The following is a 17,536-nucleotide window of genomic DNA, read 5'->3' as shown; positions in this document are numbered from 1 at the left end:
CCCTTACTGTTTCAGTAATTCCTTTACTTAATTCAAAACAGGAAGAGAATTAAGGAGTTGCCACCTGTAAAGAAAAGATGTTCCAGCTTTTCACTTTGAATGCTGGATTGAAGAGTTAGACTTGGTATTATGATGGTAAAAGCTTTCAAAAATTTTAATTTTTGAAGGATCATGCATACACATAAAGTAGATAAAGTGAACACTGGACTACAGAATTTCTGTGACACTGCTGGTAGAAATTATCTCAGCAAGAGATTTCTCACATGCTGGCAATATAGGAGCCTAAGAGAGATCCCACACCTGCATCTATTCAGAATACTAAGCAAAATCAGCTGAGCACCTGGGACAACCAACTATTGTGAAATCAATCCAGTAAACATTTGACAAAACAGCACAATTTCAACTGGCTCTCTGTTAATTTCTGTCACTTTTAACCACATAATCCGTCAAAAAAAAATCACGCCTGCAAAGTAACAATGCTCATTTTACATCTCATCACCTTAAGATGGTGAGCTGTTGTGTACAGTTTTCCACAGCCATCATAATCACAGCGAAAGGCTTTCTCTCCACTCTGCTGAGATTTTGCAGTCACTCTTGTTCCATGTCCTTGCAAGACAATCTTAATTTGAAAAAAAAAAAACACCCCACCATTAAAAAAACCCACAATGGATCAGAAAAGTCACACACTTTATTTTGCTATCAAGTCAGAGCTGATTCTGACAGGTTTCTTTTGTCTCTCTTTGCTATACCATGTATTTCTTAGTCCTCAATAAATAAATAAAAAGCAGTTCTAATGAGAGAAACTGTAAAACATATTTACTTGTAGCTAGCAAATTTAAATGCATGCATTAATTAGCCAAATAACAAGAAAGTGAAAATAATTTCAAATATAAACCCAGTGGTAAAATGACCAAATTAGTAGACAGAAGAGGCTTAGATTACATCTAAGGCACTGGATCTTAAGGGACATAAGCCATAAATCAGACCACCTTCAAAGATAAGTTCATACAAAGGCCAAACAATAATTAAATCCACTTATAATAAGAACTTTTTGAAAACGAAGGAAAGCATTTTGTACTTTGTCAGTGATGCATGTGTTTTGATCAAACTAACTGAAGCAATTTGAGCTAGGTTCTACCCTCTGGGATGACACAATAGGAAAATATACAGAATAGCTTTGCAATGCAACTTAAACCCCTTTTAAAGGCTTCTTCATACACTAATATGCAAGAAACATTCATACTGAATCATACATTCAGACAGAAGAAAGAGGAAGAAGCCCAACTGTAAAAATTCTGATACAACTGTATGCAAAGTAATTGAGACTATTTTAAAAGCTCTACCCTTCTTTTAAACTACCCATCTTTTATTACAGATTCAATTCCATTCTGAATCGTCAAAAGAACATTTCACAGAATGCATGAGGTGGGCAGGCACCTGCATCCAGCCTTAACATTCCTAACTAATTCTTCTTTGTAAGTACGAGGTCCAGCAAAGTGTCTCCCCTCAGCAGCTGCTCAGTAACCTGCTTTAGGTTGCCAATTGCCTGCCATCCCTGAACTCCAGAAACCTCCCGGATTTCATATGCCCTGTTGTGAAGCTCTTCCAGCAGGTACCAGAGTGGTTAAAATTCCCCACAAGGACATGGGTCTGTGAACATGAGGCTTCTTCCAGTTGTCTGAATAACGCCTCATCTACTTTTTCCTGAACAGGCACTCTGTAGCAGACAGTCACCACAATGTCACCCACACTGGTCTGCCAGCTAATTTTGACCCTTTGGCTACTTACTGGCTCATCACCCATCCTAAAGCAGAGCCCTGTGCAGTCCTGCTGTTTTCTCACATGAAGGGCACCTCCCTCTCCTTGCTTGGCCTCATTAAAAAGCCTGTATCCATCCATTACAGCACTCCAGTCATCTGAACTATCCTACCACATCTCCCTCATCCCAATGAGACTGTAGCACTGACACCTCTAATTCCTCATTCAGATAGATCAGAAATTGGACTGCAAACAAGTTTCCTACAGATTCTTTAGGGGGGATGAAGTTACTTGTTCCCTTCAGACTGTCCGAAGACTAAAGATGCAAAATTGAATAAGAAATTTCTAATCAACTGTAATGTACAACACCACCACTTCAGAAAAGCTTCTCAGGAAGCATGGGGAAAAACAACCTCATGAATAAAGAAACTCATCACTAACACTATTGTTTAGCCTATGATATCACTAATCACAGAAGTCACTTCAATACATTAAGAATCATGAAAACGATGCTTGGCTGAGCACCTTCACTTAAGCATTTTTTGATTTGTTTTTTCTCTCAGTAAACCTGCTAGTATTTCTTTGTTATTTCATCATGTAAAAATATGTGTATAGTCGCTAAGATCTACTATGAAGCTGAAGTATGCCAAAGTTTAAAAGAAAATTAAACCAATTCTATACCAACGTGTTACTTCTAGTATCTGTAAGGAAATAACCAGACATAATTTTACCAATATTGAGATTAATACCAGGGGGGCGGGGGGGGGGAAGTAAAACAAAAATAGCACTTAGGAAAAAATCAGTTGAACATCACAAGCATTTTGTTTGTTCAAATAACTGTTTGCAGAATTATGTGTTTCTCCACAACGCATTAGTTGGTATGACTCAAGGATTATTAAGAATTCAGTTAGTATTATCATTACACAAGGACAGATATAGTATTAAAATTACTGTTCTTAGAAGATAATGCACTCTAAAGCAACTTAAAAATTCAGATGTTAGGCACAAAATCAAAAGAACAAAGCAAATAAAGCACCTTTATAATAATGTGAAGCTTCTTGAGAGGAACCGTGTTCTTCAAAATACTTTTAAACAGACAAAATAAAAACCCCTCTAATTGTAAAAGAAATCAAATGCATCCCGAGTTTAGACAGGTAACCAAGGAGAACAACAAAGGTAACAAAGACCTCAGGTAAAATTTTTATATTGTACACATACAAACTTCAGTCCTATGATTCTGCTTTCATTATGAACAGATGGGTATGACAGGTTTGAAAGGAAATAGTGTGTGATAGCCATTTGGTCACACGTAGTCTTTTGTTTTCACATGCAGAAATCACGAAGAGGTTTTATCCTTTTTTCTTTGGTGAAAAACCTAACCACATGCAAGTTCGAATGACTGTTTAGCAGAATGATATCTGTTTTGTTCTTGTGTTACCTGTGGCCTTAAAAAGTTTATAAATATACACTTATTTAACACTATATCTAAATATAAGACTGTTTTATCCTAAGTAACACATTATTTCAGAATGAGTTACAAACTACATATCTGTATCTACTTACATCAAGATGTAATCATGATTAAGATTTTCATAGATCATTGATAGATTTGGGACCCTTCAGTTGGCCAGCAGAAGTCACCTTACAGGGGTTAGAATTTGAGACTAAACCTTCTGAAATATCAGATCTTTTTTTGTCTGGAACATATAATGCTCCATAAGATTGGCAAATTTCCATATGCCATATATGTTGTCATATACGTGTAAGATAAAGCAACCTTCGGATTCACTTTAATTTGTTTTGGGCTGAGGCTGAAATCAGCATGTAACTGGATACTGGTTACAGGTAATTTTCCTTAATAGCCTCTTACTTCTAGGTAAAACCAACCAAGATCTTACCTTACTCTTCCCTGAATTTTTCATTTTGTTGGAGCTGTATCCCTATTGCAACCTACGAGTGTGCAAAGCCTCTACATTTCTTGATTTTATTTTATGGAATATATTCCAATACCATCAATAATGTATGCACTAGCTATTCCCTCCTTTCACAGTCATGCCACACAGGCAGCAGTGGGGTGTCTGCAGCTTTAAATATTGTGGAACCTAGCTTTTAGAAAAATTAATAATAGAGAATTTTGAGGTGAGCCTGTAATTCTTCTTTTCATGGGTACTATACTATACCTTGGAAGATATTCTTCCTCCTTGTCTTGTTCACTGCCTCTTAAATTAAAAGGGAAAACCAGGGTTTCTCTGACCAAACCTTTCTCAATGCAGTGACTACCATTTCTGATTGTTATCTGAACATGTGAGGGTATAGGGCTTTATTTTTTTTTTGTTGCTCACAATTCTTTGAAGGCCAGAATACGTTTTGCTTTGTCTTTTCCTTTAATAAAATATGTTATGATGACAAATACCACTCTCCTTAGATAATTTTATGGAGACTTAATAACGTGCACCTGTATTTTCCACTGGCCTTTGAACTTTTAAGTTAATATTTTCATACTGAAAAAGTTTTTATACTTGAACGTACTACCGACATGAATACAGAAAAAGAAATGGAAGTATTCTCCTGCTTCTTTAAGCATCCACAACACTCTTATCTACTGATCAAGAGCAACACTTGTCTACCGATTACTTGCAAAACCCACAATAGAAGTCAGAGACTCTAACAGCAAGTGGAATCAAAATAAGTCACCAAAGAGAGAACAGTTCCAGGTATATGTCTGGAATTGTCTCTCTTGAGAAGAAAATTCATTAACTGAGTCAGCATTCCTTCTGCTTTAAGGACTATAAAAAGTCAGTTCATTCTCTGGAAAAGAACTTCTGAAATACTTATATCCTTACTGATGAAATACTCAGGTCATCTTGGAAAATCTTAAAAATCCAACATAATTTTAAATTACCTTTTAACAGAAAACCCCCAGAAAACAATAAGCACGATCTTTTTAAAATCCTGTGAAAGGATCTTGTACAAAGTGAGAAATATGACCTATCTGTATAGGTCAGATCTAAAATTCCTCAAGGGTAGCAGCAGGCCCTAGTTCATCGCTACACAGGACTAACTATCATACATGTTGCTGGGCAGAAAAGAATGAAAAACTAGATATATTTAATTATTTTGTATTGGGCTACATACCTGCATTTTTTTATCTTGTTCATTTTCACCTATCATTCCTGTGCCACTAACACTGTCATTTCCATCAATAGACACCTGAAAAATGAAGTTGAAATGGAAAAAAACATTTACAGGTTATTTTTATTCATCTGAAAAACAGAGCGTTACAGACAGTTCCTGAGGGCTTATTTCATAGCTCTCTAGCTCCCTCTTGAAACATGGTTATCCTATAGTACATTAGCTTACATGAAAATCACCACTTGTAGCACCCGCATTATAGAATAGGTAGAGTGAACATCTCAAAGTTGTCTTAAAACAAGGTAGGAAAGACAGCAAGAATCAAGAATGTTAAATTAATAGACTGACAAAAGTATTAAAATAAATTAATAAATTTAACAATACTGAGTTTTGACAGCAAAAATAAAAAAAGAAAACTTTCACCTTTATAATAGGGATATATCTCTCACTCCCTGATAAGCTGAATTTACTTGTTTTGAACAGTACAACTCATTTTGAATCAAAATACCGAAGACAATGTGTTACATCTCAATTCGAAATAGTAAAAATTACAACAGCTAAGCAAAGACTCGTGTATTGTTCCACAGATTTATTTTTAAAAACAGTCTAAAGAAGAGAAAGGTATTGCTGCTTTTCAAAGAACTTATAAAAATATCTGAAAGAGTATCAGATGTTAATTCGCAATTTTTATTTAAATAAAGATATAATTGCCCAGTTTAAAAAAAAAACAACCAACAACTCTCACATACATCACTCATATACACACACATAATAAGACACTCAAACAACACTGTCTTATTAATCACTGCAGAAGAAACTAATTTCAAGTATACTTCATATCTTTAGCTAGATTCCCGTTCCTTAATTGCCTCTGTATTGAGCACAGGCATTCACAATACTCTCTGTGTCCATTATAGTCAAGGCTGAGATTGATACACCTAAATCTACCCCAAGTGATTTTATTATTTTCTAAAATAGTTTGGCAGGAGCCCTAGCACTTATACCCTTTCACTAAGGAGGTCATAGCAGGCTCCTGAGAATGTTAATGGTTGTGTGAAGTATCTTGCACAAAGCATCAGCTACCAACATTTTGCTTGGAGACTGAAGATGAACTTGTCCCGTAAGAGGTTTTCAGACTGCACTATCTTTCTAAATTAGACAATTGTGAGAAATATACTTTTGGCAACTCTGAGCTAAAACAGTGAAGAGGAAAGTGCCCAAGCAAAAGCAAGTTTATATTACAGACATACTGCAAAGACAGTCTGCAAGCAGGTAATTCTTGGAATTTTTTTTTTTAAAGGAAATAATAGCCATTTTGGGACCTTCTCCTGCAGAATTTTTAAAGGAAGGGGAGAGAACCTGCACAGAAAGGAGATTCAATCACTTCATCCTGAACTTCCTGTTGTTGGTTGAGAAAGGAACTGCTGACATGAAATTAAAAGTTCATCAATGCCACTGGAAACAAATGATCTAAACAGAATGTGTGTGCATGTATGCAGACATATACAAATCCCAGGAACTGTACTTTTTCAGCAGCTGGGATGTCACAGGAAAACAGCTGTATGGAAGAAAACTATGCGCTGTAACCTCTTCACAACTCCATTTCATATCTTCTGACTTTATGTTCACTAAGAGCAATGATCTCTTTTTCCCTTGGTTGCTCTGGGAGGAAGGTGGCATTGACTTAGCCCAAAATTAAGAGGACTCAGTTAAGTCTTTGGATGTGCTCTGCAAGATGTGGAAAAGTCGTACTATGCCTAAAGGAGAACCAAGGGACAATGAAAAATGTACATGTTCCACCACTTCCAGTGAGCTTCTCTGTGGTCTTCTTGTATTCTTTGTACGAACTCTCTTACAGAATTTCTAAACTGATCTTGGGCAGCCTACTGATCTTGAGTATTTCTGCCTGTTATGTAGGACAGAGGAATAGAGAAGAACCACCATTCTCCAAATCCGCCTTCAAAATTTTCTTCACACTTTTAAGTTTTGAAGAGAAAACCTTCAAAGTTAACAAAAAAAGCAAGACACTCAATTTTAAACCTATTTTTTTGCAGTACTGGGAGAATTCTGGAAGGATTCCAAGGAAGATCTTTGAGTTCCTCCTCAAAGACTGTCTGAGATTCTAAAGAAAGATTTAGTCTACCTTCAGTTAAGAACACCTATACTGAGTCAACCAGAGGTCAATCTAGTGCATCATTTTATTTCCAAGAGCAGCCAGTAGCAGATGCTAGAAAAGATTAAAGGAACAGGCCAAGCATGTCATGATACAGTCCCAGAAATATTCTCCCAACCTCCAAGCAACTTGTGCCTTAGGAACTTCCTGAATTAGAAGTCACATGTTGCTACCTAAGAGCCCTGGATACATTTTTCTTCTATGAGTTCATCTAATTACTCTTTGAATCCAGGGACATATTAGCATCCACAATATCCTAACAAGCAGTGTCATGGCTTAACTTCGTGCTGTTTGAAAAAGTACTTTTCCCTTGTTTTTCTTGAACCTGTCACCTGCAAGTTCCATCTGATGTTTCCTAGCTCTTACACTGGTAAAGACAATGACAAGTCACTACTCTCCTCTTTGCTGGTTAAAATTTTATAAAATTCTATCATATACTTACCTCATCTATTTCATATGTTTGCTCATCATTGTTGCCCCTTCCTGTACCTTTTTCAATGTTCCTATACCAGCTGCTATGAAAAGTATACATTGCCTCACTATGAAGCATACACAGACATGGAGTAGAATCAGAAAACCACATTTCTCCTTTTAAGAGAAAGACAGGGTTGCGACTATTAAGCTAGTATTTGCTTTTGTACGTACTCCATTCTACTGACTTTCCTTGAGAGGTTCTAGCAGTACTTTTCAGAATAAGGTTCTGAGACAAAAGCTTAAAGAAAATAAATAGAACTTTTCCTAGACACACACAAGTACACTATAGAAAACAAATTCACACTACAGAATTAAAAAACACATGTTGAGATGAATATGACAAAAACACAAATTTATTTGCATTTCTTCTGTTTCTTCTTCATCTTCTCAAATCAGAAACTCATAACATAGGTCCTTGTTAGAAGGACAAAGTTATGACTGATTTAAACCTAAATTAAATAGTACCTAGGGCACGTGTAAAAGCTTGTCACTACAGCTCAACTAACCTTGAATTACCTTTTATTTTATGAAATGTTAAGACATAGCCAGACACAACACAATCTGACTGGCTCTTAGGATCTCCTCAATTATAACAGACAGAAGCATAATGGAAAGAATAGTGTATAAGCCATTTAATTATCCTACCTGGCCTTCTCCCAAAAATCTGACAACTCTCAGTGACACTGGACGACAGATTTTAAAATGTATTCTACTCTTTTTCCAGAGGAATACAAGCACTGATGGTAACTATCCAGCAACTGGGACACTGCTAAACTCTAATGTCATGGAAGGTACACTGCCCATTATTTTATGTACATCATGCTTTACAGAAGTCCAGTAAAGTGGGTAACATGAATTTTGAGCATCATACTATATTTTACTATTGAAAGTATGGATTAAAGAAGTTTTTTCCAAACTCAGTAACTGTCTAATTGTCTACTTTATGCTTCATACCATGTGTCGTCCTTGCCCAGTACACTAGGTCCTACTCTTCCCTATGCAAGGAAAAAAAAACTAAAATCCAGCAATAGTGCCTGAACAAGAATAATTTAACTTTGTCCTTCTTTCCAAACATGGTCCTATCAAGAGGCTCCTTTCCAATTCTATATTTTAGAGAAAATTATTATTTAGCTGTCTAAATGCTTTCCAAATAAGTCTGACTCCACATCACTTCAGCGTTCAATCTTCTGTCCTTTTTATGTAATGCTACACACCAGAGCTGCTCATGATAGCGAAGCACTGTCACGACAATTTGGTGTTCTCTCTTCTAAGAGTCTGAAGACTCTTCATTATCGTTTTAATTCTTAGATCACAATTGGCTTTTGCTGCCAAATATCTTGTCATGCTACATTAAAACCTTATGGATAGCGAAAATATCTTTTAGTATACCTTGGCTGCATATTGCTCCAAAGCACTGATGGTATCTGGGTCAATGGCAGCATCTCCTGTATGAAGACCTGCCACTGTGCCATCAGCTTGAATGGCTAAAATGGTATCTGACTGCGGCATCTGCACCGTGTGGTGAATGTAGGCAGTAGTGCCGTCCTCCAGCTGGACTGCTTGTAATGCACTCTGGTCGTAACTGTCTGAGAAATAACATTACAAAGCATTATGAAAGAAAAGGAATAGCAACATCTGCATGTTACATGAGGAACTACTGCTGTTTAGGAAATGTCTCCTGAAGTCATATATGTGTATGAAATATGTGAGAAATATAACCACTAGTATATGAGAAATATATGAAGATTTAATATATTACTATGAATAGCACTGATTAAATTTTTTTCAAGACAACAGCTCCCATAGCTTTATTTCTGCACACTTATAAAAGTGCAAAATAAATTTTATATTGGTCTAGCTTTATTAATAAAGGAAACCAGGAACACAAATATGCTTTCCATTTTGTATCCACTCATAATAAAATTAAAATAATGTAACACATGTACTGATATGAATATTTCAGAGTTTACAATTCATCAATCTGATCATTTTAAAAACAGAATCATGCAAATATGCAAAAGAAACACATAAAATATAGGACAATTTTTAAGGAAGAAATTATTTATTGTATTCTCTCCTGTTAGTATTGCTGATTGTAGAACATGACACTAGTTTAAACAGACTTAAAATATCTACTTGATCACTTTTTGAAGAGAAGTAGTGCTATTTCCAAGACTAGTGTAATCATCTTCTGCAGAAATCTAAGTTATCATTTAAAATAAATACCTTTGCATTCTTGACTGTCAGCTGTCACATTTTCTGCCCTACTACCTAATGGCAAAATCATCAATAGCATGACCTTTAAAATTTACATCAATCTCTACATTCTTCATCTGACAAAGGATTGATTGACTGATTCTTACCTGCTTTCTCTTCTCATTTTCACATGCAATTATTGCCAAAATCTGTGTAAGGTCTACTAACATGACATATACTTACTTTAATGGGATCCTGGGCTAAAGAAGAATGAAATACACTGGTTGTGATTCTGTGACTCTGTTTTACATGAGGTCCAAATAAGGAACTAAACCAGTCTCATTTCAACAATTTCTAGATGTCACAAAGTAAAAGCAACAAGTAATCTACATTGGGAATCAAACTAAATGACATAATAAGTCTAAAAAGAGTACCATATTTTATATTGTTGAAGTTCTGTTGAACTCTGATGTGATAAATCACACTTCAAAAAAAATTACCTTTCGAGGTGTGATGAATAAATGCTGTAGTTCCATCTTCCAGCTGAACTGCTTGTCCATCTTCCAGGCGCAAGCTGTCCCCTGTTGGAAGAATCAGTGTTTCAACAATAGTTTGAAAAATCCGTTAGTTGGAAAGATTAAACACTAAATACCTAGGATTACAAAATACCTCGGATCTCTCTATGAACGGCTATCAAGCTATTATAATGACTGTTAATTACTTAATATCAATATTTATCAGTAATACATTATTTAGAATATATTTCTGGTATTATTACACTTACTGCTTTTAGGCATGGGTACATGTTGAACATAAGCAGCAGAACCATCTTCTAATTGAATCACTTGGCCATCCATTAATTTACCATCTGAAATACACAACTAGAATTCTTAAAAAAATATTCTCTATGACTCATCACAGTTTAAACACAGAGTTGATATTTTATTGATATTTTAATCTATAAAGTATCACAGAAGAATAATGTTTGGTAAGAGTAAGCCAGTATGACTATACAGAGGTTTTAAATTTCTGGGATAAAATAATGGAAAAGGCCTGATGTCCTTTCCAGTAGGCAAAATGTTGATATTTGGGTTTGAAGTGTAAAGATCATCTCACTTTTGTTTGACTTATGTTCTGCATTTGATACCTGCATCTTATTAGTAGCAGAAATAAATATTTATTTTATAGCATTACTCTAATACCTGTAATTCCCAGTTGGAATTGGAACTTCATAAACATTGTACAGATTTTGCCTGGCTTTACAATTCAAAGGGGTTTACCATCCAAAGACAGGATAAAAAAGGGGACTGCAATTTCAATACCAATCTACTTCTAGTAATTGATTTACCTTTCGAATTGTGCTGTATGTAAGCAGTGGAGCCATCAGCAAGGGTAACTGCTTGCAGACTTACACCTTCCATGTTTTCCAAGTTGTCACCATCTAGCAAGAAAAAAAGTTCATATTCACTATTATCAGCATCAAACCCTAAAAATCACAACCACCTTCATAAATGATTACATCCACTTAAAGCATAATGGTTTCAGAAATAATAATAGGAAATAGTTTTTACTTGCTTTCTGGTTTTTAAACTTCAAACATATACTAGGACTAGGGTCAGAGGTTCAAGATTTTGCTCTGTAAACATGATAGCTAGAATGTTATTTTCCGTAACTAAAAAAGTTACAATGTCACTGAATAAATAAGTACAAAGCTGAGGTTCTGGGAGAAATATTAATCAGGCCATGAGTGTCAACAGTGAAATAATTACATATATATACTTGTACTGATAGTTTTGTTTTGTACATTACTACCAGTCATTAATATACACAAATCTATTTAGAATAAAACACAGATTTAGGAAAAAGGTTTAATCACATAAAATCATAATGAAGCTGCCAGAAAACATCAAGTTTAAACCAATCCTAGATCACCAACCAACTCATTTAATACGCGCTTAGATACAAGCTGAAGTTACAAAGTATAAAATAGTAAAACTATAGTGAGAATAGAGTCAGATTTCATATTTCCTATTTTGGCACATTTACACTTCTATTACCTTAATTAAGAGATCATTTCATTTCAGAATTAAAATAGTGAACTTAATCAATCTCAGTTAACCAAGAATAACTTGTGTTAGATTTTTCATTTAGAATATACTATGTGAGTTTTGCAGTTTTATCTGAATTTCAAATAGAAAAGACACAATAATGTTGAGATATTTTAATCTGAAGGTTCACCTTGCACAGCTACAGCTTCTGTTAGACAAAGGGTCACATGCTGGGCCTCCATTCCTCCTCCAGAAAATTCAGTCATTCCCTGAGAGTCTCGATTTATCTGAGCTAATAACATTGTCTACCTAGAAAGAAAGTATTCACAAAATATTTAAATACGGAACCAAACCTAGTTAAAGACAATCCAAATTTAATTAATTTTTATATAGCTGCTACAGGTATTTTATGTTACCTTCTGTATAAAGAAGATGCAATGAATGACTGACTGACCTGGAAAATACTTCAGAGGAAAAAAAGTTATTTGAAACATGTAAATATTACCTCAATTAACTAAGCTATTAAGAACTTCAGGTAGCAGTTACCAAATTGAAGTGCATCAACCACATTTAGATTTTAGTTAAACATTAATTATTCAACCAATGCATAAAGAATAATGCTGGTAATGACAGTGTAAGTAATGATATCTTTTTGTCCCCAGAATTAAAATAAAGCTAACAATTCACTCACAGTCACCCATGACAACAGCAGGCCTTTAACTATATAAATTAAACATCTCTCCAGTGCCAGTATGAGGTTTAGACTCTACCACACTAGGAAATACACACTTCATTAATAAATCTGACTGAATGATCCAACTATTTCCCTAAACTTTCTAGAAATGCCTATTTTTTTTTTTTAAATCCCTCCTTGAAAATGATAAAATATATCCATAAGACAACAGGATATTGGTTAGTGAGCACAGTCACAACTCTGCATGTACCTTGTAGAACCAGATACAGACATCCCTTTGGCTACTAATTTTTTAACCAGACATGTTTCAATATGGAAGGTCAGGAAGTCTACTGAATCTGAAAGGCTATTACTAATTTTCAGTATTACGAGATTAAGAAAACTACAAAGCAAATATATAACATTGCATTCTACTAACTCAGATGTTTCACGCTTTCACCACAGGAAAAAAACCCAAGAAACAGGCAACAAAAAAAACATCAAAAAAAAACCCCAAACAAAGAGACACTGAGTTCTGCAAGTCCTTCCGTTGATGTAACATACACTTAAGAGGTGGATGAAGTGTGAGGGGTGGGGAAATCACAAGGAATTGCAATCTAGGCTACACAGCATTAAAGCAACTTTTCCCCCAACCCAGTCTCTTGACAGTCAAGAGTTTTTTACAATAAGAAGCAGTCAGATAATCTCACAAAAAGGTTACAGATAAACAATCAAATCTTTTAATCTTAGTATCGTTCTATGACCTGCTATTTTGTATTGCAAGGCCGAAAAGAATAATCTAGGTTTTTAAATTTACTTATGATTACATTTCTAAATAACTATTTTTACCCCTACAATCCAGAAATCTGCCCTTGAATGAGCAACTCATCAACGGTCTCCAAGACCACTGAGAAACTCATGCTTACATCAAAACTAGAGAGTAACAAAAGCAAATTAGACCATATAGGTACTCCAGCATGGCTGCAGTATTTTAAAGGTTTGGAAAACTAATTTAGTGGTTGAAAATTACAGCCGAGTAATATTTTCCAAATACATCCAAGTGACTTTGAACCAGACTTTTTCCTAGAGAAGCAGGAAGCTACAGAAGTTTCTTAGTCTCAGCAGACAAAAAGCTGACCCACACCCAGTGGCTGCAGCTCTGCTGCTTTTGCTGTCTGAAGTGCTTCAACGCAGCACTGTGCACAAAGCAAATGTGTTGCTACGGTCCAAATCCCGCTTTTAATGGGATGTTATACCAAGTACCCACATTACCTCTTGAAATTGGACCTGGAGTCTAAATCACCTTGGCATGTATAAGAAAATTACTGACAGTCTGGTTAGCTGTTAAGAACCCAGTTAATGGATCAGCTAATGGATCAGATAATCGTTAATAAAAAAAGTGGAAGGGGTAGCTTTAGGAAGGTTTTAAGCCTCCTGTAAAAAAACCAAATTTTTTCACACACTACACTGAAAATCATATAAAAAACCCCAGTACTAATGATCAGTTCACAATTCATTAAGACATATGCCTTCCAAGATTAAAATCCTACATAGTATCTATCTGGAACATTAAGGAGATTGAAATATAGGCTTGTAATAGAGAATTTGAACCTTGAACAGTTCTGAGCATCAAGAAGAAGATACAGTTAAGATAGAAACCAAAATATATTTCAAAAGAGGTGTGTGAGATTTTTTTAACATCCAAGAGAAGATGGAAAATTCTTGTTCCCAGCATCTTTTTCAAGAAAATAAGCTTTTATAGAAAGAGGTCTCTAAAAGAGAGGTAATAAACCAGAGACGGAGCCAGTGCAGAGAAGCCATCCAGACGAAATCGCATTTATACTAGATGTTTCTGAAGAAAATGAAATAGCTAAGTTTTTTGGACACTATAATCTAAGCAACAAGGAATTGTACAAGGACGTAAGAGATCCCGAGTTCAACTCCTTCTGCCATCTCCATGTTATTGACTTTGCACTAGTAACTTCTTTCCTTATTACTCATTTATCCTCCCTATCTCAAAACAGGGACAAAACGCTTACTTTACTTGTAAACCAAAAATGGGAAAACATGCTGCAGCTACAGGATCAGCTTAAACAAGCACTGAAGTGGCTCTACCCTCAGTGTACTGTGCAGCAAGTAGGATCAGAAAACTGATTAAAAAAATAAACTAAAAAAAACAAACAAACAAACAACAAACTAGCCCCCCAAAAAGTTTTAATCCAGACCAGTTTGCAAGGAGTGCTTCTCTGGAGATACTGCCAGCTTGTAGCAAATTAAATTAATTACAGTATTAAATGCTAGTGATGAACAGAGGTTGTCTGTTTTCTTAACTGCTAACAGTGTTCTATAGTGTCAATGTTTTCCATTCACTCAATCTTCAGGACATCTCATAGAAGCAGGCTGCAAAGCAGCTAGACCATTTCACACATTGGAGAAGAAAGGTTACAACAACCACTAGTTTTGACTAGAACTGTATTCTGAAATAATTCCAGCACAGACTGCATCGCAAAGGCCTTTCAGCTTGGGTCTACTTTAGAGTATTCCCTCTCTTAGACAAAGTATCTTTTCACAAGCCCCTGGAATCTGCCCTTAAAATAGAATAATGCCCTTCCTCCAGAGCTTATGCCTCTTCTCTCAACTTTAGGGAAGTAGAGAAAAAGCTAGTTCAATGCAGACAACTGCGAAGTCCTGAAAGGGTCAGAGCAGAACCAATTGATTAAAGGGTCAATGGCTATTTTGGAAGAAAAAGAAATCTCTAATACATGATAAATTCAAGGGCCACAGGAGTATTTATTTAAATTATGTTACAGTGTTTGTTATCATAGTGTGGATGAAATAAGTTACCACTGTGGTGGTGCAATCCTTACCCCCCCCCCCCGCCCCCGCCCCTCTTTGTTGGGCTGCTTGGTGCTAGGTGCGATTCCACCCACATCCCCTGAGCTATACACCAGTCTGTGGAGATAAGGACTGACAATGTTAACGAGCCTGGCTCCTGCCCCTCCCGATTGCTCGGAAATGGTTAAAATGGCCCATCAACTCCTAAGGGCCTCGCACACCTGTGCCTGTGCCTGGGATGTGGTCAAATGGGAACAATAACAGAGTCGCACATTAATCAAATTCTTTTGTAAATGCTGGAAGGCACCAGAAGGTATTTGACAAAAGTCAATTATCTTGGACCCTATAAATTGCGACCACCAGGGAGACCCTTTGAGCTCTCCTGGATCGCAGTGGGCCTGTAACCAGCATCTCCCCTGAGCTGGGACGCCTCTCAGGTACCAAACCCTTAAGGTGCCGCAGACGGAAGGCCAGGGCGAAGTCCCCTGCTCGAGTCTCAATTATCGCCCGTTGAGGAATGCCAAGGCATTGTGAGTATTTACTCTAAACTCGAGAGGGAAATTTTATTTAAGCTAGCTTCTCTTTACTCTGTGTGTGTGTGGGTGGGTACGTACCCTTGTTTCTGTGTGTGTATGTCCGTTCTGTGTTCATTCTACTGAATCTAAACACCTTTGTTTCTGTATGTTTGTCCATTTTGTTATGTGCATGCATGTGTATATATATAGGTACCATTAAGTAAGTTAGTGTGAATCTTGTCATTTTAGAATCTGAATAAGTCGCTTTTCTTTCTTTTAGTATCTCTGAATTATTTTATAATAATAAATTGCTGTTAGTTATTAATAAACCTAGATTTCTTACTAAATATTACCGTGTCAATACTTTCATCCGCGACAACCACACAGTGAAAAAAAATCAGAGTGAACTGCTGCACACAGCAGAACAACCTTCACTACTTTCTATTCCAGATGATCTATATGATCATGTGCTGTAACGTACAGACTGTGTTGCTGTTTCCTCCCAATTCTGACTCTTGTAAAATTATCCCTTCCAATATATCCTCTTCCCAATCCTTTGTCCTCCCACTAGATTCTTATCCCCAGCTCCATCCCTTCTCCTTGAAGTATCAGTTTCCTTCTTCAGCCAATCCTATCATGGTACCAAATTTCTAGGATGTCTTTCTTCCCAAATATAATCCTATCCTTCTTGTCAAAATAATCTAAAATATTCCCATGTCCACACCAACTCCTTCTGCAACTAGTCCCAAACTGCCTCTTACTGCTAGGCTGCTCTGTATGTTCATCACACCACTGTCTATCACCTTCCTGCCTCTTTGACTCAAACCGGTTCGTTCATGTTCAGACCCATCTTAGAAGCACATCCCCTGTCATGAATGTAATGTTTTGCCCAAACAGCAAAACCCCATCTTTTACTCACTCTTTGGTGATGCAGAGGTTTTACTCTCTTACTCTGCTGTGCTGGGAGGAGTACCCTCAGGCAAAAGTGGATGTGCTGCTCAATTTCAGCCCCTCTTCTTCCTCCCCAGTGGAGAAGACAGGCTAACCAGACAGTGCTATGAGCTCTGAGGAAGAGGAGGGAGAAGAACTGAAGAGGACATCAATTTGGCCTGTGTTGTAGAGAAATGGGTCAGGCTGTCACCGAGATACTGCTCTGCTACAGTGTTACTATTTTTTTCCCCTCTAAGATTGGTCAAATACAGGAACAGATTCCCAAGAAAGGTTATGGACTCTCTATCCTTGTAGGCCTTCAAGACTCAACCTGGCACAGCCTGGGCAACCTGGTCTAATCAGAGCTGCCTTGATCATGGCTGGACTAGATAACCTCTGGAGGTCCCTTCCAACTTGAACAGTTCTATGATATGTAATCATTTTGATATTTCATTCGTTTAAAACAGTATCACCATGCTGTTGGTACATCATCCGCCCTGCAAATCTAGTCTCCCATCATATTTTCATTCGTTTGCCTTGTTTTATTGAAACCAGTCTGTTTTCATCAAGTCTCTTTCCTTACCTCAGCTTTAGACAGTCACTCTCTTTCTCCCCTTTTCTACTAACTGGTTTATACGCTGCTTTCTGCTCAGCTTCCAGCAAACTTGTCTCGCCTTTCCTCCAATCCAAAAGTCACCAGCTTCTTCCCCTAATCCATCTCACTGCTTTTACTTGATTTGCATCACTAAGCTGCTTCTTTAAACCTCCTGCTTGCCAGGAATTTTGTCAGCAAGAACCTAGG

General features: G+C 36.5%; 1 protein-coding gene across 2 annotated transcripts in view; it reads right to left on the bottom strand.

Moving 5' to 3' along the window:
• The window catches only part of ZNF143 (zinc finger protein 143), a 42,784-nt gene that overhangs the window by 16,237 nt on the left and 9,011 nt on the right, over window positions 1-17,536 (bottom strand). Inside the window, exons 2-8 of one of the 2 annotated variants that reach the window (XM_074885160.1) lie at window positions 11,972-12,090; window positions 11,082-11,174; window positions 10,518-10,601; window positions 10,234-10,314; window positions 8,927-9,123; window positions 4,894-4,968; window positions 500-619 (exon numbers count right to left, since the gene is read on the bottom strand). In XM_074885160.1, coding sequence (XP_074741261.1) covers window positions 500-619; window positions 4,894-4,968; window positions 8,927-9,123; window positions 10,234-10,314; window positions 10,518-10,601; window positions 11,082-11,174; window positions 11,972-12,083 — 762 coding nt within the window. In that variant the 5' untranslated portion in view covers window positions 12,084-12,090. The remainder of the gene's footprint in view (window positions 1-499; window positions 620-4,893; window positions 4,969-8,926; window positions 9,124-10,233; window positions 10,315-10,517; window positions 10,602-11,081; window positions 11,175-11,971; window positions 12,091-17,536) is intronic. The other variant, XM_074885161.1, reaches the window with a different exon arrangement.

This window comes from Strix uralensis, chromosome 15, assembly GCF_047716275.1.
Source record: "Strix uralensis isolate ZFMK-TIS-50842 chromosome 15, bStrUra1, whole genome shotgun sequence".
Taxonomy (NCBI): domain Eukaryota; kingdom Metazoa; phylum Chordata; class Aves; order Strigiformes; family Strigidae; genus Strix; species Strix uralensis.
The sequence above is the reverse complement of the archived record's forward strand: the minus strand, read 5'-3'. Positions and strand labels throughout refer to the sequence as shown.